The sequence below is a fragment of the Eubalaena glacialis genome, chromosome 3, assembly GCF_028564815.1.
Source record: "Eubalaena glacialis isolate mEubGla1 chromosome 3, mEubGla1.1.hap2.+ XY, whole genome shotgun sequence".
Classification (NCBI taxonomy): domain Eukaryota; kingdom Metazoa; phylum Chordata; class Mammalia; order Artiodactyla; family Balaenidae; genus Eubalaena; species Eubalaena glacialis.
In genome coordinates, this window is record NC_083718.1 from 142,595,299 (window position 1) to 142,618,478 (window position 23,180).

At 39.1% G+C, this 23,180-nt stretch overlaps 1 protein-coding gene across 5 annotated transcripts in view; it reads right to left on the reverse strand.

The window, feature by feature from the left end:
- The window catches only part of NFIA (nuclear factor I A), a 369,893-nt gene that overhangs the window by 38,426 nt on the left and 308,287 nt on the right, over positions 1–23,180 (reverse strand). For 3 of the 5 annotated variants that reach the window (XM_061184138.1, XM_061184140.1, XM_061184137.1), the window contains 2 exons: positions 13,764–13,942; positions 11,338–11,503 (listed from right to left, as the gene is read on the reverse strand). In XM_061184138.1, the coding sequence (XP_061040121.1) occupies positions 11,338–11,503; positions 13,764–13,942 (345 nt within the window). The remainder of the gene's footprint in view (positions 1–11,337; positions 11,504–13,763; positions 13,943–23,180) is intronic. The other 2 variants (XM_061184139.1, XM_061184136.1) reach the window with 1 other exon arrangement.

The following is a 23,180-nucleotide window of genomic DNA, read 5'->3' on the forward strand; positions in this document are numbered from 1 at the left end:
AAATGACTGGAAAATATGCACAGAAAGTGACTATCTCTAAAGACTGGGATTATGAGTGATTTTAAAACATTAATCTTAAATAAAATAAAGACAAACAGAACCTGAAAGCCCCAAATAATATTTTTATTTTTACAGCAGTGCAAGGTAGTTAATAGAAAATGAATTTTAGAATCAGAAAATCCTGGATTGAATCCATTCAGTCTCTTACTAGAAATGTGACCTTGGCAAGCCCGTTAACCTCTCTGAGTGTCTCTATATAAAAAGTTCAGCATAGTAAGTATTATTTACTCTAATACTCCCAGCTCTTTAAGGCTTCACCCCCTCTGTGAATGTCTAATAGGCGACCCTCTCCACAGGAGCAATCCAGACAGCGATCCCTAAGGAGAGGCTTAGCCAACAAGATGGGAAATCTCCAGAATCCCACTGTACTTTATATTAAAACAGTTGAAGAAAACTGCTAAACTCATCCCATCAGGGACTATTGATTCCAAAATCTGATTAAGGGCATTACACCCTGAGATATCTGCCTTCCACCAATTAAAAAAATAATACTCAAACCTCTCAAGGGTTAATGTTATATCAGACTCAAATATAATTTGTAAGGGTGTAAGATGGCACAACTTTTCTGAAAAGCAATTTGGAAACGTGTATCAAGAGGAATATTCATAGTGTTTGCACTAGTAATTCCAATTCTAGAAATCTAGCCTAATAAAATTATTCAAGTTGGGGACAAAAATGTATGTTCGACAATATGCTGGAGCATATTCCATAGGTTGGAACAAAAGTTAATGGTCTATGGTAGGAGAATAAGTAAAAATATTTAAAATCACATTTCCTAGCTTTTTATTTTTTTTATGAAGTAAGAAAAGGTGTAAAATACTCGTTAAGAAAATAACATACAAAATATTATATTCAGTAGGTCACAATCACCTTATATAAATATACACATAGACATGCACTGAAAAAATGGGGGAAAACCAGACCAAAATGTTAATAGTAGTTGGTTATAGGAGAATATGATTTTTAAAATCCTTTTCTGTATTCTTCAAGTTTCCTACATTGCCATTGTTATCTTTATGAAGAAAATCTTAAAACTCATCTGTCATTTCTGTCATCTGAAAAAGTAAAAAACTGAGGCAAAAATAAGACCTGAATGGGTTATGATAACCTAAATGAATGTAATCATCTATTGTCTGTTCTCTTTTGTCACTCACTCCTTCTTTACAAAGTTCACTTCTTCTTTTTTTCCTGCTCTCATTCCTGTTTTTCATCCAATTCAATGTACCCAAGAGTTTTTATTGGAATAATTAAAAAGTTTTTTGGGACTTCCCTGGTGGTCCACTGGTTGAGACTTCCCACTTCCAGTGCAGGGGGCACAGGTGTGATCCCTGGTTGGGGAACTAAGAGCCCACATGCCACGCAGTGAGGCCAAAAAAGAAAAAAAAGTTCTTTATGGTGTGTCTTAGGATTTTCAGAGGAAAGGTGTATGATATTATATCTTGAAACACAGTAAGTGTCCTGGTAGAGTAGAAAGCACGGGGCTTTAGAGTCCAACAGACCCCGATTTGAATTCTGGTTCGGTCTCAGTTTTCTCTTTTTAAAAAGAGGGCTAACGATTCCAATTCTGCAGATTAAAATAACAATCAAGTGCAACTAAGGTAATGCATATGAAAATACCTATTGAAGTGCCTGATTTCCAATAATTATTTTTCTTTTTCCTTTTCAAATTTAGACATTAAAAACTTGGGTTGTACAAAAAGTAGAAATACTCTGCAAAAAGTATTTATGAAAAATTATGACTTAAGATAGCATGTGTGCATCTGTATCCAATGGGTTCCTAAAGCAGAACTTGTGACCAAATAATAGCTACTGAGAGTGAAAATGTTATCTTTGTACTCAATTCCATGTTCTCTGTGAGGGAAAAAGAATAGTATTCTTTACCAGAAAGAGCACATATTTTTGCTATCACACCCGAAGTTCAGGTTAGTGCAACTAAAAACTAGATGTATAAAATTTGCCAAGGATTTTATGGACCACATCCCTTCCCTGCCTCCACTGTGTGAGTTTTGGTCACTAGAGTTAGTGGTTGGGGTGTAAAGAAGAATTTTAGTTCACTGGACAAATACTTTAAAAATTAAATAAAGCATTATATTTGACATAAAAGGGGATTTAAAACTCAGTAATACCTTTCATTCTCGTTGGGCAAGGCACTAAAGAACTACCCCCCAATGAACCAGTTTCCATTCTTCAACACACAGTCAAGTGTGTATATACATCCCCCACTCTATGGCAGTAGGTATTCTATACATACTTTTTCTTAGCGCTCTCCTTTGCGGACTTAATATAACTCAAAGATTATTCCATGAATTCATACAGACCTATCCTTACTTTTTTTTCTTAAAGATTTATTTATTATTTATTTACTTATTTTACTTATTTTTGGCTGCATCGGGTCTTAGTTGCGGCACGCAGGATCTTCGTTGAAGCACGCGGGATCTTTCGTTGCGGCGTGTGGGCTTCTCTCTAGCTGTGGCACGCGGGTTTTCTCTCTCTAGTCGTGGCGCACAGGCTCCAGGGCGTATGGGCTCTTTAGTTTGCGGCACGTGGGCTCTCTAGTTGAGATGCGCGAGCTCAGTAGTTGTGGCGCAAGGGCTTAGTTGCCCCGCAGCATGTGGGATCTTAGTTCCCTGACCAGGGATCAACCGCGTCCCCTGCATTGTAAGGCAGATTCTTTACCACTGGACCACCAGGGAAGTCTCCCTATCCTTATTTTTAAAGGGTTTCTAATGTATATCATATTGGTGGATATGATTGGTGTTACCAATCTTTTATTATAATCACTGTTGCAATGAATACTTGATGTATATCTTTGCTCACATGTCCAACACAATGCATGGCTTACATTTAAAATTTATATATACACACACACACACACACATATATATAAATATATATAAAATGAAATTGTCCTCTGAAGAGGTTGAACCAATTTACAGTCCTCTAACAGTATAGGAGAGTGCCTGTTTTCCACACACCAAGATTGTGTCAGGATCCTTTTTGATCTTTGCTAATCTGATAGGTAAAAATACCATTCAAGTTTTAATTTGTATTGCTTTTATGCTACATGAATGAGACATCTTTCAAATGTTTTCCATTTCTCTATGTTTATATCATTTTGTTGTGTTTCTGTTGGATTGTTGGTCTTTCTCTTACTGACTTTAAAAAACTATTTATATATTACATAATTTAGCCCTCTGCCACAGGTGTTGCAAATATTTTTCCCACTTTATCATTGTCTTTTGACTGTCTATGGTGTTTTTTTCCAATGTATACATTTTTAATACTTTTAGAGTAGAATTTATCAGTTTTCTTTTCATGGATTCTGTTTTTTATTATTTGAAAGGCCTTTCTCACTCCAATATTCCACAAAAAGTTTCTCCTATTTTTTTTTTGGTATTTTAAGGCTTAATATTTCTATGTTATATTTTTTGCACCACCTGGAATTTATTTTGGTGTAAGGAATTTTATTTTTTCTGGACAGCTACTCAGTCATCCCAATATACTTTATTGAATAATTCCTTTCCCTCTTCCAATATGAAATGTCACTATTATCATATACTAAAGTACTGTAGTTATGTAGGTCTCTTTCTAATTCAGAAGAATATAAAAACTTAAAATATAATGGGGATAGTAGCAGTGCTGACAGAAGAATAAAAATCAACGTGGAAATAGAGAGATCAAAGTAAAATAAGTTCCCTGGCACTAAGTGACATCAGACAATAACTTAAGAGTAGATAAGAAAGAGGAGGGAGCTCTTTAGAATTGTTCTATATCCTGTCTGGTGTTGGCTGGAAGAATCTATGATGTTATAAAACTCATAGAACTGTACACTAAAGAGTGAATTTCATTGAATGTAAATTTTTTAAAAAAAATTTAAAGACTAAAGGAATAGTGCAGGCATCAGTAATGAAAAACTGTTTTGTGAAAGGAAGCCGCTAACTTTGTTTTTTTATTCTCTTTTGTCCTTATCCACTGGCTCTTCTCTGAGAGGGGAAATACAGTCCTTAGTCATTTAAAAATTGTGTAAATATGACATATCATTCACTGACTTGTTCTAAATTCAATTACTGATTAAAATTATGTGTTTTACACATAAAAAAGTGTTGGTGAAAAAGAGAGCTGTCATTATTTGGGTGAAAACTCAGAAAGTAATTCTTCTAAGCATTCAGCAACAGGTCAAGCTCTGGAGAGCACTGGGGAATAAAGAAAATCTGCCTTTAGCAATAGCTCCTGTTTGTCCACCTTTTTTGCTATTCTCTTCTTATCTCCCTCCAGATCTTCTGCTCTCTTCCTTTCCCTGCTAACAAAAGTTACTCTCAGCCACAGAAACCAATCCACACTAAAGTATAAATGACCACTAATATCTTCCTCTGTACTATTCCCACAGGGTCTTCACTGCAAACATGGAAACTTTGGGCTCTGGATGCTCTGGCCAGTGCATGAACTACAGGTTCAAAGTGGCTGAGTGTGAGTCACGATGCTGCTACCCTTGGCTGAGTGACCCTGAGAAAGTTACCTATATCTTCGTGCCTTGTCTTTCTCAATTAGGGTATTTACTTTTTAAAGTACGTACTTCATAGCATTAATGTGAGGATTACAACAAGATAATACATAAAAAACATTTTTTAAAGTGCTTGACACATTAATAAAAGCTCAATAGTTTGTTGTGTTATTAATTTCAGACGAGAGCAGACAGTTGTGGCTGCTCGGTAACCAAAAATCAAGTCCCATTGCTTTGTAATTTGGCTACAGTAGGAGCTAGTACCAAGCTACCATGGGATTATATAATCTTGGGAAAGTAACCTCCACTCTCGAATCTCAGTTTCCTTGTCTATAAAATCCTGACCTCACAGGAGTCTTAGGAAGACGGAACGAGATAACATACATGTGTAAAGAGCTTTGCTAACCAAAAAGCATTGAACATATGTCAATTATTACACTAGGAAATTTCAATCCCCGTCAGATTATTATCTTCCTGGTTAACAGGTTCAAACTCATTCATATAATGAATATATACAAGATTCATCAGAGACATAAAAATAAAAAAGGGAACTTGTTATTACATGCTTCTAATATAATAGAATTCTAGTTTTAAAAAATCAAAAGTTCATGGCTAAGAAGGCATGGAGAAAATTGTTTATAAGTCTTCTATGCATTTTTAAATTGAGTTTTTGTGTTCCTAATTAATTTAAAAGAGGAAAATATGTATGTTTTATCTTCCATCATAATTCAAAAGTGTTTCTTTCTTTTCATTATAATTCTAGGCTATGATGCCAATCTTCAGTTTCTTTTCTGGAAAAGTCCATTTTTATAGTATGTTCTTGGTGCCAACCTATTATAAAAAAATTGAATCTTACAATGCAATTAAGAAAATGAATAGTGGATTTTGAATTATCATACCACAAACAGACCCAAATGTAATGAGAGATTTCTCCTATTCTGGAGCTGTTGTCCTCAGGACTCTTAGGAATATCCATTTGTTTTATTACATGTTTGAAAAGGAGTCCCTCCGCAATTAATGAGATGGTGCATGTGGAAAAACTGAGTAAACTGCAGTAGGTAGGATGTTATTATAATTGGTCTCACCAGTAAGATACCTAATAGGCATCTCCAAATATAACTTGGTCAAACCAAACTTCTGATCCCCACCCCTTGCCCAGAACTGCTCTTCCTGCAATTTTTCCCATCTCAGTTTATGGCAACTCCATCCTTCCAACTGCTCAGGTCAAAAACCTAGGAGTCATTGCTGACTTCTCTAGTGTTTTTTTTTTTTTCTTCTCAACCCACATCTAATGTGTCAGTAAATCCTATCAGCTTTACTTTTCAAATATTTCTCACCACCCCTACTGCCCGGATGCTGGTACAGGTCATTAGCAACTCTTGCCTGCATTATTGCAACGGTGTGCCACCTCCCCTCCCTGTGTTAGTTTTCTCCATTGTACTTACTGGTCCCTAAATTACTAGTTTACTTATTCTTTAATTATTGTTTGTCCCCTCCCTCTAGAATGTAAGCTCCACAAGGGAAGGGGATTGTCTGCTTTGCTCCCTTTTGGATCCCTTGTACCTAGAATGGTGGCTGGCATGTAGGAGACACTCATCATATGTATTGATTTTTTTAAAAAGCCTCTTAACTGGTCTTCCTGCTTTAATTCTTGCCCACTGAAACCTATTTTCAACAAAGCCTTCAAAGAGTTTCTGTTAAAACCTAGGTAGTATCAATCCTCTGCTCCCCATCTTACTCAGAGAAAATGCGAATGTCCGAACAATGGCCTATAAGAACCTCCAACATTTGTCACCTTCCTCCACCCCCCCTCACTCCCCCATCTCCCAGTCACATCCACATTCATCCACATTACCCCTCAGACCTGGCCTCCCCCTACTTTCACTCATTCACTCACTCTGCTCTCACCACACTGGCCTCCGGGTTGTTCCTTCAACATGCGGGCTGGACTGGCTGATCTTCCTGCTTGGAAAGCTCTTCCCTCTACAGTCTCATGGCTCACCCTCGCACCTCTGTCAGACCTTTGTTCAAATCTCCCCTTCTCAGACAGGCCTTCTCCGACCACCCTATTTAAGTTGTATCCCACCCCCACTAATCCCAACCCCTCTGTGCTTCATTTTCCTACGTAGCACGTATGTATCACCATCTTACATCACTCCTACCTATTTATACTTATTATTTTATTTTTCGCCTTTCTTCCTTCTGTAAAATGAAAGCTCCGCAAGATCAGGGATTTTTATCTCTTTCATTTCCTGCAGAATCCTAGCATCTAGAACACTGCTGGCACATAGTGGATGGTAAATAACTATTTATTGAATGAATGAAGGAAGTGATATTCTCTCACTGGGTATCTAAACCCAGTTAATCAGCGGGAATGGAACCCATCCATTGTGAATTACTCTTAACCGGTTATTCTTTCTATTTGTCATGGTATCCTAAAGAGATCAGGCATAGTATATCAATCTTTCTCCAAACGAATCAACAGTATGAATGTCCTCCTTGAGAGACAGCAGAACTTCTATTTCCACCCTCACTACTCTGTTTTTTAAGGCACTGGTAAAGATTTTTCCCATTAAAATATATTTATTTTATAGGCAAACATTTCCCTCCCCAAATCTGCCTTACCCTGTTTGCCTGGCCACAGCTGCAAAGTTGCATATTGGTGCCAGAGGCAACTGATTAGTTTAAAAATATATACTCTGCTTTAGGCTGGCATCCATTTGTATTTCATTATAAGAGCATATTAAAAATGATGTCTTGGACTTTTAACTGTCTATAGCACAGCACATCTGTCACCCCAGTTCATCCTGACAATCTACCTATGAGAGTGTGTACAGCAAAGTATTATTCCTACAGACACGGGAGTCCAGGCCCAGAAAAGCTGGTAATATAGGTGATCCTGGGCATGATTTCCTACTTTTACTTTTTAAATCTTTTTTTATTGCAAGTCATCTTAAACCCCTCAATAGGAAAGGCTGTCCTAGGTTATACAGTTAGCGTTTTTGAAAAAGCCTCAGTTTCAGACATACTGTTGGGATACTGAACATCTGTACTTAATACTCTGTTGTGATGTTTCTCCTCGCTAAAGCTGAGCTCTAATAAACTGACAAAGATAAACAGGATCCAACCATCCTGTGGTTTTAATTTCTAAGAAAGCACAGAATTTATGAAATGATACTTTTGCTCTAAATTTTTATCCAGTGGTAATCCAATTTTAGACACCCCTTCCTTCCACCCACAAGCTGGTTTCTGAAGAGAAGTTCTACCTTCTCTCTCAGACTTAAAACACCAGAATGATATTCCTACTAAACAGCTTAGAAGTCACTCACTCCAAAAAAATCTTACCTGAGGCTCCGCATCTGGACCCAAACCCCTCCCAAGTCTCTTGTGGCACCTATGTGCACCTCTGTCCCAGTGTTGTCAGTGTGACCTACCCGTTTCCCAGCTGTCTCCTGCAATAAATCCCACATTTCTTTAGAGCAGGGATGAATCATCTTTGTATCCCCAGGGGCTAACACAGTCCTTGGCACATGACAGATACTCAATATATGAAGGATGAATAAATGAATGAAAGAAGGTAGTTATCAAAGATGAATGTTAAGGGAGAGGGGCTACATCACTCGTGGTACCTTTTCCCTCCCATACACTCTTGGGCCTCTCCACTCCCTCACTTATTGTAGCGATTGGAAGTAGAAACTGGACGTGACTCGTCCCACCCCTTCCTCTCCTCTTTCCCTTAGGGAGACGGGTGCTGGCAGGAAGCACACGGCCACCTGGACCTCCATCAGCTCTACACAGGAGGGCAGCCCCCTCCCATGGGAAGGCCTGCGGTGGTCCTGCACTGCCAGAGACTGGGTGGGTTTGTTTGTGTTTCAGCATTAGGAAGCACATTCGCCTGTAGCTAAAAAATAAATTTTCTAATAGTAGAGGTTATAGTCTAGTCTTCCATCTGATTTTTTTTCTTGGATTTTATTTATCAATTAGTTCAGAAATTGGGGCATGGAAGAGGATTTGTTTTGCAGGGGTTCTTAAATCTCTTCCCAATGTGGACTGGTGGGCTTTGAGATTTTTAACTTGAGAGGCTTCTCTTAGGCTATAAATTACAGATTTCCCAGAATATCACTGTCTTAATAATAAAGTAGAAGATGGTCAGGTGGTAATTGCTGTGAAACAACATATGACTGTGAATTCAGCAAACCCCAGAAAAGACCAAAAAGGCTAAGATTTATGATGATAAAAACCTTTCTATGCCATCAGTAGAACACTTTGTTTTGTCTATATTCCTAGAATCCTAGGATTCAAAAAGTAAGTTTCAAATTATTATGTAAATATCAAACTTTGGGCCCCCTTTCCTGATATTCTCTTGCCAAAAATCTCTAAACACTGTGCTAATGAACATGCAACCACATGAACCGGATCTGCCCAGACCCCCTCCACACTTCTTCCCATCATGTTGAAAGAATGCTTGAGGCTGGGCACAAGAGGACCATGGGTATCTTTTTATACAAGGCATTAGATCCAATCCATGGAGTGGAGTCCAGGGAATGGACCCAAAGGTATCAACCTGACTGAGGGATTGAGTAGCTTCTACATGTCCTACAGCCATAGTTTTTCATTAGCCAAGCCTGGAGGCTTCCACTAGGTAAGAGTTTTGGCAGATAATAAAATGCTCCAATTTATTTGGTGGTAGTGCTTATCGTGGCTGATTTCACATAACCAGCTAGGTATTATCACCCACATTCTACAGATGAGGAAACTGGGATTGGAAGAGAAACAGAGCTAGCAATGTGAAAGGTGAGGGTTTGAGCCCCTGTCCTTTAGACTTCAATAGTTAGCTGCCCAAGGTATTTCCACTCGTCCACAGTGCCTCAGAAAAGCCCCATCCCCATTACTGGAAAATGCACTACAGATGCATGAGACATTGATGGTGGAGGTGAGCATATGTCTACACAGAATAAAAAGAACATTAAACAAAGCTTTTTGAGGGCTCTGCCAATGTCCTTAACATACAGAGAGAAGATGAACAGAAAAGTGGTACCCAGAGGCATGTACAGAGCACAGTTTAAGCACATGGCTGCCAATGTGTAAGTCAACATCCCCAGTAACTAGATCTAAATAGAGTTTGGAGATGATTATTTCTCTGACTCCTTTGAAGATGTTACATGAATACACAATAAGCAGGACAGGCCTATGAGCTTCTGCTTCTCAGAAGCTTCTTTTCTAAGCTGAGCTTCCAAGATGCTTAGAGCAAGCCTAGTTTGCTTCCTATGTCACTGGACACTCAAGAGTTTTCTCCTTTGTTGAAAAGTGTTGAACCACCTCTTACCAAGAGAGGTAAGCCTCCCCAAAATTGTCCCTGGACTCTCAATCTTTTTGCTATAAAACCAGAATCCACGCACAGGGCCACACACTGCTACATGTATTATCAAAGTGAATACGTACTAGATAGCCTAAAGCTCATCCATGCCCATGAGGGACTCTAGACATTTTGGATTCAGTGTCACCAAAATTAAATCCAATGAACACCGTGTCAACAGAGGCTCATTTTTTCTCTTTGGCTCCTTCCCTCCTGTACTCAATACCATCATGTCCCCAGTACTGAGAAGTCTGAATCATCCTTCACTATATTCATCCAAGTGGTTGTCCAATCCCAAAGCTTATGTCTATAAGACATTTCTTCCTGTGCTCTCCTCCATTCAACTTCTATAACTGCTGCTCAAGTTCTTGATCTTAACACTTCTTTCGTGGTCTATGCTCATCTTTTCCTCAGTAGATTCCTTGCATTCAGCCTCACCTCCTTGAAGACTTCCTCTCCTTAGGGGCACTGTCACAGCTCCCATTCTTTCCTGTGCTTTGCTCTCTCTGTAAAGCTTTAGAGAAGGTGGTCATCACACCCCCATCAAGGTCAGGTAGTCCATCCATCACCTGGGAACTCTGCCTCCAGCTGTCACTCTTTTGGTCATTGTTTCAGGTACTAAGAGAAGCCAAATTTATGTGTTTAAGCTACTTCTATTCCCTGTCATCTTTAAAATATCAGGAGAGCTGTTCTCCCTCTAATTCATCAAGTAATGATTCCCATTATTCCAAAAGGTTTTGAAATCCTATATTGTCTGATCACATGTTCCCATACTGTTCAGAGACAAGCCAAGATTTCTTTTCTCTTTTCTTCCAGTTTCGTCTTCCATCTCCTCCCTCTGCCAAGCCTAGCCATGCAACTGCCATGGCTACTGGCTCTGACCTTCTGCCAGGCTCTTATTCTCCACGAATGTTCAATGTACACACCTTTGAATTGGTTACTTTGATCTAAACTTTTTTTCTATTTGATGGATGAGTTGCATTAACCTTGGTACCTCATCAAATGCATTTCTCTTGGATTGTAAGTTACGGGAAGGCAGGGCTCTACAGAAGCATGAGGAACTTTTTGCTAATAAGAATCCATAAAAGTAGATGCTGTTTGATGATCATGAGGATAGCATTCAAAGCCACTCAAATAATAGGCAAAATTTAATACTTCATGTCTTGACTTCAGTCCTTGGCATGTAGTTACACCATTTCATCCACCCAAACACCCAGTCATTTCCACACCTGATGTGGTTGGTAGCACCCTAGAGTGCTATTTGCTCTGATCTGGTCTTGGTTCTGCAAACTCATGCTACAGCCATCGCTGGGGATCGTGCCTTTCACTGAAGCCTATGCAGTGAGGGGCCAGGTGTAGGTGTGCATTCACGTGCGCAGAGCCTGACCGGCGACCGGCACCGCATCTCAGCCATACTTACTTGGTGAGGTGGGGGACGCTGCACCTCCTTCCGCTGACGTGGTCGGAGGCTTTGTGTCTGGCACCGGCAGAGGCACAGGCCTGGCCATCGGTGGTGGCGGCGGCGGTGGCAACATGGGGGTGGGGAGGAATGGGTTGTGCACTTTGCCTTGGCTACTCCCGTTGGGCTGCCAGGGTGGGAACCAAACAAAACACGCACAGGAGAAAGAAGACACAGATAGAACCATTAGCCGCTTCGGAAAACAAAAGATTCCTTAGGCACCTTTCATGTAAATTACTAAGTATTCTAGCTACTTGAATTCTTTCATAAGAGCATATGGATGAAGAGTTGTGGGTTGTTCTTAAGGCATTCCACAAAAGTACAGTCTTAGGCACACATGCTCCATGCATCCTAAACTTACCTCTTGAACTACTTTGACCTTCTTTGCATCTGATTCTAGAAAATGACCTGCCAACTTTTGCTTGGGATGTCTTGATTCTGTATTAACTGTGACTTTCGTCATCATTCTCATGATTATTAAATATTGATTTAATATATAAGTGTTTTATAGATTGTGGAATTATTCCATCACATCTATTTATACAGATCTAACAAAGTTTCCTAAATATGCATCTGAGATTAAAAAAATATTTTATTTTCACTCTTCAAAGTTGATATTATATAACATTTAATAAATATGTTAAGTGAGCATAAAAAATTTCTTTCACATATTGTATAACATCAGGCACAGAAACTTTAGAATTCAGCTGTCAAAATTCTGCTAAGGAAAAATATCACTTCTAATTTTGATTTAAATTATATAAGCATATGCCATAAGAGTCATATTTATCTGGCTGCCTGATGTTAGAACAACCAAGTAACAGCTCTTTAACAAAAGAGAAGCTTCCTTCTGAAGAAAGCAATAAAATCCATTTATTTTTGAGTTTTTCAAAACAGTCCCATGAAGGACCTGCCTTAAACCCTATAAAATTTTGATCAAAATGCAAAACTGCTCATTTGACAGTTATATGGGATGATGTCAGGACTATTAAAAAAAAGTTAGACATTTTAAAAGTCAGATGATTGTTGCTGGTGATCACTTCAGTTTTCCGTGGTTTCCCAAGTGGCCTTTCTGCCTCTGGTCTTCAGTGACACTATTCAACCAACAATAATAGCTCCTATTTAGGCTCTAGTCCTGAATCAAAATTCAGTTGCTGTCCCAGGCGTTTAAGTTTAAGCTTAGTAATTCTGCAGAGGAAGTCTCACTGCCTCATCAACATTCCCTTATATATTTAGTATTGTTCCTCAAAGACAATCTCATCTGACAGTCAGAATGTTGTGCTTTCTTGCCAACAAACTTGCCTGTGTGTCATTTCTGAGTGGGCTAAAAGTCCATAAGTGAATGCTTTAGAATAAGCCAAGCAAATGAATACACAAGCAAAAAGAAAAAAGGGTCCATATTGATTTGTTGTCTAGACAGAAATGTATCTGCTAACACATCACCAGACATTAGTCAAAGCTGCCTGTTCTAACTCAGATATGCAGAATCAGGTATTTCTTCGAGGGAAGAAAATTGGTGATAGGGTGGTGTGATATAATATTCTAAATTAGGCAATAATAATTATGGCTCATCTGTGGCTTCATTACAGTTATTAGGAGAAAAGGAAAATCGCATTTGGCTTTATGCTGGTCATTATTTCCAATTCATTGTTATTATTATTGGCCTTGGGATATAGCTATCCATTGCAAACATTTGGTTCTATATTTGAAATAAAATTTGTGATTTAAAAAAATCACTTTTACATTAGGAATATTGTTTCAAATCGTGATTTGGTTTATTTGAGAAAAAATGAAAACCTCCATTCGAAACTACTGAATACTATTTAGCTTTATACAAAGATAAGTGGGAAAGATAACTACTTGCAGAAATAACAAACTACAATAAACTACTTCTAGAATCTTGAGTTCAAGTACTGGTCAACTTGATGTAAAGTGTTAGAGGACTATTTTTTAAAAATATCAACTTAGTTGATCTGAAACATCTGTGCCCCCTTCTCCCCCTACCTCTCCCTACCACCCAAAATCATTATTTAAAATTATTTGGTCTTTCTATTTTGTTAACTGCGTGAGCCCTTGGGTTAGTATGCATGAGGTGGAATTATCTGCCCACAGACCTTAGAAGGTTATACAGTTCACCCTTGAGATGATTTATATCCATAAACTTGACAGTTGCGAAGTTAACACAAACACTGTTTTTAAACCCTGGCCAATCCCTCTTAGAGTAAGTTAACTTTCCCACAATCTAGAATAAATATGACATTTGCCTGCAGTCAGTCAACACGACATCAGAGCACAACGTCACATGGTCATAAGGTCTTCCCTTGTTATTTTTACATTTGGTTAATATTTCTAAAGAAATTGAAAAAAAAAAAAAGAAGTTTCCTTACATTGAGGAACCCCACCTGTCCAGCCTGCTGACCAGCATCAGGGCAGACAAGTTGGACAAACTCTTTCAGCGTCTCCTGAGGGTGATAGCGGATGGCTGGGTGGGAGAAGTAAGGCCCAGGCTGCTGGATGATGGGTGATGTTGGAAAATGAAGAGTTGATGGTGTCGCATGTGGACTTGCTGTAGGAAAAGAAAACATCAGAGTTAATAAGAGAAAGACTTGTTTTGCCACAGCTTTTAAACTGGATTCAACTTCCTTTAAAAATTTCTTCTCCTGACCCAATTCCTAGTAACTGCTCGTGTGACAGCATTTAACACTGGAGAGGTCTGATAGATTTTCTTCCTTAAAGCTCTAAGACAAACATGGAGGCTAGATTAGGGTAGAGTTTCAAGCTGTCTTTCTATTTTCAGTGGACATGAGTTATAAAGGCATTAATAATCCTTGGTGAAGCTGAAGATTATTCATTACCTTAAGAGCCTTTTTAATGAAGCAGGCAATAAAAAATGTATTTGGTAGATTAGACCTGATTTAACTGACATTACATATGACAAATTCTAGTTTGCACATATGGATCCCCTTTCATGCTGAGATTTCCATAGACAATAATTCATTGTTAAAGCTCTTATACTCCTTTCAAGGAAATTTCTAGGGACTAATTCAGGATGAAATTTTTTGAAGTCTGTAGTAAATGATCACTTAATGAACCCATGCAATTTGGGTGCCTCATTTTACATAGAAGGTTTATGTTGCCTTTTTTTTTTGGCCATTTCAAAGCCAAACTCAGAAACGCATAGATGTTAGTTATAGCAGGGGAACCCACAGGCTGAGTAGGTAGGCAGTGACCCCTGCTAAATTGTTGGCCCTCTGCTCATACAAACTGATGAAAGGCTCAGACAACCATCACTCCCTTATATTTGAACCCTGCTGAGTTTCACTGATACAGGAAGACGATTACATTAGATTTAAAAAACGTATGTGAGGTGTTTAATAATTTTTCCTGGGAAGACTTTTGCCCTTGAAGTGGAAGGGTGATTCGTGAAGCCTGCTGAAGGGTAAGAACAGCACATGGGAAGGGCTGAAGACACTCAAACCAAGTAACGCCGAGATGGAGGCTCTCACTCCCCAATGAAGGCCAGAAAAACAACTGCCAAGTAAAAGCAGATAAGAGTATTTATTTTTCCTTTACTTTTTGCAGTTTAAATCTTTAAACTCAAGGAGGCCCTGCAAAGAGAAAACAAAGGAATACCCAAATATTTGGAAAGTAAGACTTTCCTAATATTGAGGGTGACTCATAAAACTGAAGAGCAACTAAGCAAGACTGGCCACGCTTTCTACCACCATCCCATCTGTCAAAAAAGGATGCATCTCTATTGATCCCTGGACACGGGTTTTTTGTTCCCTACTGTATCTGTAGGACAGGGTCATTTTCTGACTAATAATTGGAGTGGCTAGGACTCTGAGGTTCAGAATGGCATCTGTAGTTTTTAAAGAGTAGAAATAGGGGTTTGGAGTGGAAACAAGAGTCCAGTCCATACGATGCAGATGACTTGATGGGATCCTTTCATTCATGCAACCTTTAATCTATCCAAAAATATTCCAAGGCTCCTACTATGGGCTTGGGATACAACACTGAGACAATACAAAGTTTTGTCTTCAATCATATAATTGAGGGCATCTTGAACATAACCCATTCGAACTAGAATTCTTGTCACCTTCCACCCCTCATACTGGCTCTTCTCTCTTCTCCATATTAGTAAATAGCTTTTCCATCCATTTAATGATTCACTGTCATATCCCCTGAACAGTGTCTGGCACTCAGTAAATATTTGTTGATGGTACAATGAATGATTGAATATATGAGTGGTACAGAAATTAATAAAGTAACCATACAAATAAATATAAACTTAAAAAAAATTTTTTGGGCTTCCCTGGTGGCGCAGTGGTTGAGAATCTGCCTGCCAATGCAGAAGACACGGGTTCGAGCCCTGGTCTGGGAAGATCCCACATGCCGTGGAGCAACTGGGCCCGTGAGCCACAATTACTGAGCCTGCGCGTCTGGAGCCTGTGCTCCGCAACAAGAGAGGCCGCGATAGTGAGAGGCCCGCGCACCGCGATGAAGAGTAGCCCCCGCTCGCCCCAACTAGAGAAAGCCCTCGCACAGAAACGAAGACCCAACACAGCCAAAAATAAATAATAAATAAATTAATTAAAAAAAAATTTTTTTTTAACCTGGCAAACAGCCAGGGAGCTTGTAGAAAAACTGGTAAAACTTAGGGCTTCATACACTGAATGGTAAATCTTGGAATCCATTACTGCCTGAGTTAAAATCTGCAGCTAAAAAGTTAAATGGCTCTGGTCATCTCTTACTTTGCAAATTGTGCTTTAAAGAACCCAAGGAATTTTTTCATCTAATATGGTACGGTCGTCTTTGCTGGTAGCAAGAAACTTTGACCCAGTGCCCTGCATTTGACCGAATAGTTTCTAGTTAGAGATGGAATGTGGCATTTCCCAAATGAGGCTGGGAATGTACTGAGCACAACAAAATGATACACTCAACTTTTACAGCGTGTCAAACACAAAGGTGGCAACTCCATTGTCAAGAGCCCCCAGGAAGCAGACCTTAATGATAAAGTGGCAATGCTTCAGGTGCTCAATGGAAAGTGATTCATGATTGTGAGATTATGAAATTGTGGTGGCCAGCAGAGAACGCTGCCCAAGGGAAAAAATTCACTTGAGCAAAGACTAGACAGATAAAAGTTAGCGAAATCTGATAGAGGAAATAATTCAACAGGACCATGGAATCCCTCCCTTAATTGTTAATAAGCATCCTTGCCCTCTTGTTGTTGCTGCTGTTGTTAAATATGTAAAAGAAAATCGTTAACAACTTAAATGTAGACCTTAGTTTCTTTATTACATTTTAGTAAAAACAATTTATTTGCCTTTTTCTCGTGTCACAGAGTTTATTTTAACATAGACCTAAGAACACATGGTACTATATGGAGTTAATTCCACAATGGTTGATTTATAAGGATCAATTAATTCTTAATTAATACCAGGAAATCATTTAGCCTGTAGATTCACATTAGACAACTGCTGAGTCTGCACTGCGAAGGGTCATCCTTCACAACCCCTACTTTCTCATGCCTTGGACATTCTGGTTCAGCCATTAGTCCACTGTGGAACTGGATATAAATCATTCAAGATCCTGAGCTTTAATTTCTTCAAACAGAAAACAGTTGTGTTACAGACATCACAAAGGACTATTAAATATTATTAAATACCCACCATTTCTCTGGATAACCTGCTAGCAGCACTCTTTTCCTGAACAATGAGACTGCATTGGGTTCTTCCATTGTTCTAAAGCTCAGACTTAAGATTTCAGCCATGTCTAAATTTGGTTTTTCCTCCTTCCCTATTTCTTGTTTTCTCCCTTTTATCTTGGATTAGATGTTTTTAGTGCGCCTAAGTTTTTGTCCAAGTAGTTGCAAATTATTTTAGAAAGTGTCACTGGGGTTAAATCAGTCAACAAATCATTCAATCAGCAAAATTAAATGTATTTTGAGATGGTCAGCTCAGGCCTTAGAGAAGAGAAAATACCGTTGTGAATCTGGCACGGTGCTAATGCAATGCACAAAAAATGGTATGAGTCCAAATTTTTGACGGAGAAAAACATCTCTTATGGATGTGTGTGTGTGAGTAGTTGACACAATAAAAAATTATAGCACATTATGTAAATGCATATTTAGATCCTTTAAAATGTGCATTATTTACTTGAGAGTCAATAAAGGCTTTTCTCAAGTGGTTACAGTTTATTGCAATGCATCCATCTGTATCCAGGCTGATGTTAATACAATTTTGTGTATTAAAAGGCACTACAAAATTGGCTGCTTCTGGGGTCTAATACTCTTAGTACCCTAGGCCAGGAGCAGCAGAAAGTATCAGAAACACTCCATTCTGGATGGATCTCACTACTAGTTTAAACTTTAACCAGAGGCCAAACTAGTTTCAAACAACTGCTTGGGCTTTTCACAAAGAACACCAGTAGGATGGGAAGGAAGGAAATTTGATCAGGTTTCTTTGGCTGGAATGGCACTGCCTACACATTCTGAACAAAGTAGCCACAATTAAACAAGCAGAGACCCAGAATTTCCCAAAGCTGTAGGCTCAGTTATTTATTGCAAAATGATCATATTACTGGATACTTAAAAACAAGAAAGCAGGTCAGTCAGGTTGGTTTACCTGTTTGCACACCACCCACCCACCACCCCACACAGTGGCCCCGATTATTTAAAGGACTCTCCTGGTTTTAGCTTGAAAGAGAAAAAGTTTAAAATTCAATGTGATTGAGTATATATATTTTTAACTTAAAAAAATTCTTCCTTCTTTAAGGCAGAATTGATTAAGACTGGGGAAGGAGAAGGTCAAGGTCATTACTGTATTATTGTATATGTTGAGAGACTTATATGGTCCAACAATCGATTCTTGGTCTGAGAGTCCACTATAGGGAGGAAGCTTTATGGACACATTTCTAGCTCAAAGAAGATGATACCAGGGAGGCATGGCCAGATAGGTTTGGAATCTTATATTTCATTCTAAGTCTTAGGAAAGAAAAAGAGATAGAAGAAAGTCACCTCTCTTCACCATTCCCAGCAGTTTTGCCCAAACTCAACCTCCAAGAATTCTAATAACCCTCCTGCATTTTTTCTCAAACCAAGATTTCACAGTTGAAATATGCTCTTCTATTTAGCCCTGACATTGCCTTAATTCCTTTATTTCTTGTCCATGAACCACTGCAGACTCTCACGGACTGGACAGAGACTTGGATTCTTTTCATGTTAGTTTTTGCTTTCCAGCACCAGCCCTTAGATCCTAGTCTCTCTTTTATAGGCGGCTCCAAAGATAAGCTGTCAAGAGAGCAGTGCAAACAATAAAATCTAATCCTCCTTCAGGTGCAGCGTGCTCTTAAAACAGCGTTACACACAGCCTTCTTCCCTCACAGAATGAATGACCACTCCCAAGCCCTGGCACTTGCGAAACTTCAGTCTTACTGTTAATTGACACTGTCAGTGGCAACAGGTGAGATTCCAAACTGTTTCGCTCTGTTAGCACCATTAGAAGAAAAAGCTACCCATCTGTCTTCAGCGGTACGATGTTTAGACAAAAATAACCATTTCCATAAAGTACAAGGTGGCATTAAGAACTCCTGACTACTCGTATTTAAAAGTAAAGATTTTAATAAGGCAGAGCTCTAAAAGGAGCAGAAAGTGGAAGAAAAAAATTGTGCTTAAAAAAAAAAAGCCTTCTATAAGGGCAAACGGAACTTGAGTTGTTTGGGTTGTCAACGACTATGCAGTTTGCTTCTTCAGAAATTCAAAACCACAATGTATAACACCATGATAGCCTACCTAAAGCTGAGAAATCTATCTTAATGGTCCATGGCTATAATTTATAAATCATGCATGAGTCAGACCTGCCATTTATAAAAGCCTAGAAGTTTGGAGTTATGGGATTTATTTTAACAGAGACACAAGGAATGAGAAATTGGCAATGGTTTTCAAGCCTTTGGGAGGTGGAACCTTTTCTAAATAACAAACCTGTGACTCAAGCCAAGGTTTTCAAAACATATAGTACGCATCTTTAACATCACTGAGAGGCATGCAAAAGAACCTGGGTATGTCAAATAAGAGAAATAGATGACATTACATGATGACTTGCAAAACACCAGTATTTTTATATTATTGTTACCAAACAAAGTAACTTGCTGTTACAGTAGATTTCCAAGATAACTGATATATTCTATTCCATTTGAGTTAAGGTAGAGGTTCAGAGTAGAGATCAAATTCCAATATCTTTTGGTCTGTTTTTAACCAAAAAAAAAAAAAAAATAGAGAGAGGGGTGAGGGGCAGGCCAAGGTCTTTTAAAATTTTAATTTAGATCAATTTTAGCTATTGAAAGACCTTTCTTGCTCAAATGCCCTGGTTTATAGTCTAGACCAGGGGTTGGCAAACATTTTCTGTAAAGGCCATAGAGGACACAGTTTAGGCTTTGCAGGCCTCATGGTTTTTGCTGCAATTACTTGACTCTGCCACTAAACGCAGGAGCAGCCATAGATATTACATAAACAAATCAGTGTAGCCATGTTCCAATAAAATTTTATTTTAAAAAACAGGAAGAGGGCTAGATTTGACTGGTGGGCCATAGTTTGATGGCCCTTGGTATAGACCCACATAATTCCTGTTCACTCTCCAAACACCTGCAACGCCCTGCTTGTGAGTTGTGCACCAGACAATCACTGTTCCTTCCACCTCTTCCCTACCAAACTGCATCCTTGTCCCAGTGGGCCTTTCTGCTGGAGCCTCACCTTTTTTGAAGGCTTCCAAAGCAACCTGCTTGCCATCTGTATCTCCATGAACTATCCACTGTCACTCTTTGATTGTCCCTTTTCACCATTATTTAACATGCCTTGTGTATGTGCTGGTTTCCCACATCCATGTGTATATCATGTCAAATTAAACATATGAGTCAGAAAAGTAGTAGATAACCAACAAGGACCTACTGTGTAGCACAGAGAACTATACTCAATATTCTGTAATAACCTATAAGGGAAAAGAATCTGAAAAAGAATATATTTATATATATAAATTTTTATATATATGTGTATATATATGTATAACTGAACCACTGTGCTGTATACCTGAAACTAACAGGACATTGTAAATCAACCATACTTTAATAAAAAGAAAAGAAAGGAAAGAGAAGAGAAGAAAAGTAGAGTGATATAATATAAGGACCATGGACTTTGGAGTCAGATAGACATGGATTTAAATTTTAGCTCTATCATTTGCCAGCTGTGATTCAAGTTTCCAAGCTTCTCTCAGTTTGCCATCTGTATAATGGGGCTTATACCTCATAGATTTGTTTTGAGGATTAAATGAGACAATGTATATAAGGCATATGGAGCAGCTCCTGACCATACGGTTAAGTGATCATCAATAAACAGCTTCTTTTACTTGTAATACTATTATAGGTAAGGATGGGGATGGGGATGAGAAATGACTAAATTGGAATTTGCTCCTATGTGCTAGGGACCTGTTCAAATCGTAGAATACGCAGGGGGAAGGGAACAGTGGAGTAAGAGGCACCTGTTGCCTATCTGTCTCTTGGACAAATGAGTGCATAAATATTGATAAAAGAGTATGAGCTATCAATATGGATATGACATGAAGGCCTTGAAAAAAGTTCCATCAACAACAAAATGCAAAACCAAAGCAATAGAAGCAACCTTGATGTAAAAGTCATAGATTCCATAGAAACAATGACTGTAAAGGCTCTTTTTGGATGAAATACACCTTGAATCCCTACCTTTGCTTAAATCTTAGACTCTGAGACTTAACCTAGAAACTTAGAACTATGGGGCTCCGGACTCTATTTTTTACTTAGACCTATAATCCTTAAGTGTCCATCCTGACCTCCCCCTTTACCATGTAGACCCCTGCTACCTAGGTACACTTCTGACCTAATCAGATTCTGAGCATGGCCTCGTCATAGCCTCATACAATGGAGATCTCTACCACTGCCCTTAAATGTCCCACTGTGTTAGTTATTGGGAGCTGCTTCTCAGAGAGCCAATATATGTTTACTGCTTAAAAAGTTTTTTAGAAGCTCTGGGGTACTTTTTAGGAAAATTTTCTAGTTGAATAAGGAGACTTGAGTTTTAATTTTGTTGCTGTCTCTACCTGGCTTTAAATGTGGGCAACTTCTCTCTCCTCTGGTTCTTTCATCTGCAAAATGAGGAGTTTGAACTAAACAGTTGCTGAAGCTCATCTAGCTTTAAATTTCAATGAAATTCAGTCTCTGGGATTACATTTACAAATAACAATACAATTGATCCATATGTAACAACACTGAAATCTAAAAAATGTGAAACAAGGGAGTATGTGGGGTTTTTTAAAAAATTTGTTTATTTTAATTTATTTATTTTTGGCTGCGTTGGGTCTTCATAGCTGCGCACAGGCTTTCTCTAGTTGTGGTGAGTGGGGGCCACTCTTCGTTGTGGTGCGCGGGCTTCTTATTGTGGTGGCTTCTCTTGTTGCAGAGCACGGGCTCTAGGCGCACGGGCTTCAGTAGTTGTGGCTCGCAGGCTCTAGAGCGCAGGCTCAGTAGTTGTGGCGCACGGGCTTAGTTGCTCCGCGGCACGTGGGATCTTCCCGGACCAGGGCTCGAACCCGTGTCCCCTGCATTGGCAGGCGGATTCTTAACCACTGCGCCACCAGGGAAGTCCCGGGAGTATGTGGTTTTTAAAAGAAATTATTTTTTAAACGTTTCTGGGATATTAGGTTCTAGGGTATATCTGGACTCAGTCTCTAGGAGCCTGTGCCTTTGGGAAGGCTGTGATATTTAGAGTTTTAAAAACCCTGAGGGAATGTGCCAGTTCAAGCTCTGTGAGATAGAGTCCCAGCCTTTGGGTCCTGACAGGACCTCTTCTCTGAATAGATCATATTTGTGCACGAATCCCCTAAGCCGCCATGACGGCTAATGTGCAATGCATTCAAACGCCACAGAACAGCTGTGATTATTGGAGATATGAAGAGTGACTGGTTATTACGCAAAGTTGACAAGACTTCAGTTCCATGAAGGGAACTTGAGCTTCTATGTAATATGCAAGCAATACTGCGAGTCAAGAGATGAATGAAAGAAAAACATTTAAGGAAAAAATCACCACCATAGATTGGATGATCACAGAGGTTAACAGAAACAGGCAGAGAATGAATTCTCAAACAACCTGTTGGAAGCGCAGTCCCGAAAAAAGAATTTCAAAAGTAAGCTCCGTGGAGGTTCTCTAGCCTATGCGAGGCCTACCAAGTCCTGGGACCGGCACTGTTTGGGAGTCTTTGCTGGCTGACATTTAAAATAAAAAAGGCAAAACCAAGCAGATAAACAAACAAACCCCACAACAAACAAAGCTAGGATTGATTCACGGCCTTCCCTCCACTACCCCCGCCCCAACTGGCAGGTATATACATTGCAGTTCAAGCCCCTGTTTCCGAGCAGCATGATTACTAAAGCACAGGTTTCAAAGTATCCTCCTGAATTCACCCTACAGGATTTAGGGATTTATCCTACTGCTGGTAGATTTCACACAAGGGGAGGAAGTAGGAGAAGAATCGGTCCAGCCTTTGAAGCCAGGGTACCAAAGTTTTACCCCAGGCTGGGTATCAACTAGCTCTGTGTCAGCCTCCTATGCACCTTAGTTTCCTCTGCTGCAAAATGGAAATTATATGTCTGTATGGTTTTTAGAGCTCAACTATTTTGGGTTTGAAATCATTCACTCCCTATGTGAGTCTAGGAAAAGTTATGTAACTTTTTCAAACCTGCATTTCCTTGTCTGTAAATTGGGTAAAATAGCACTAATTTAA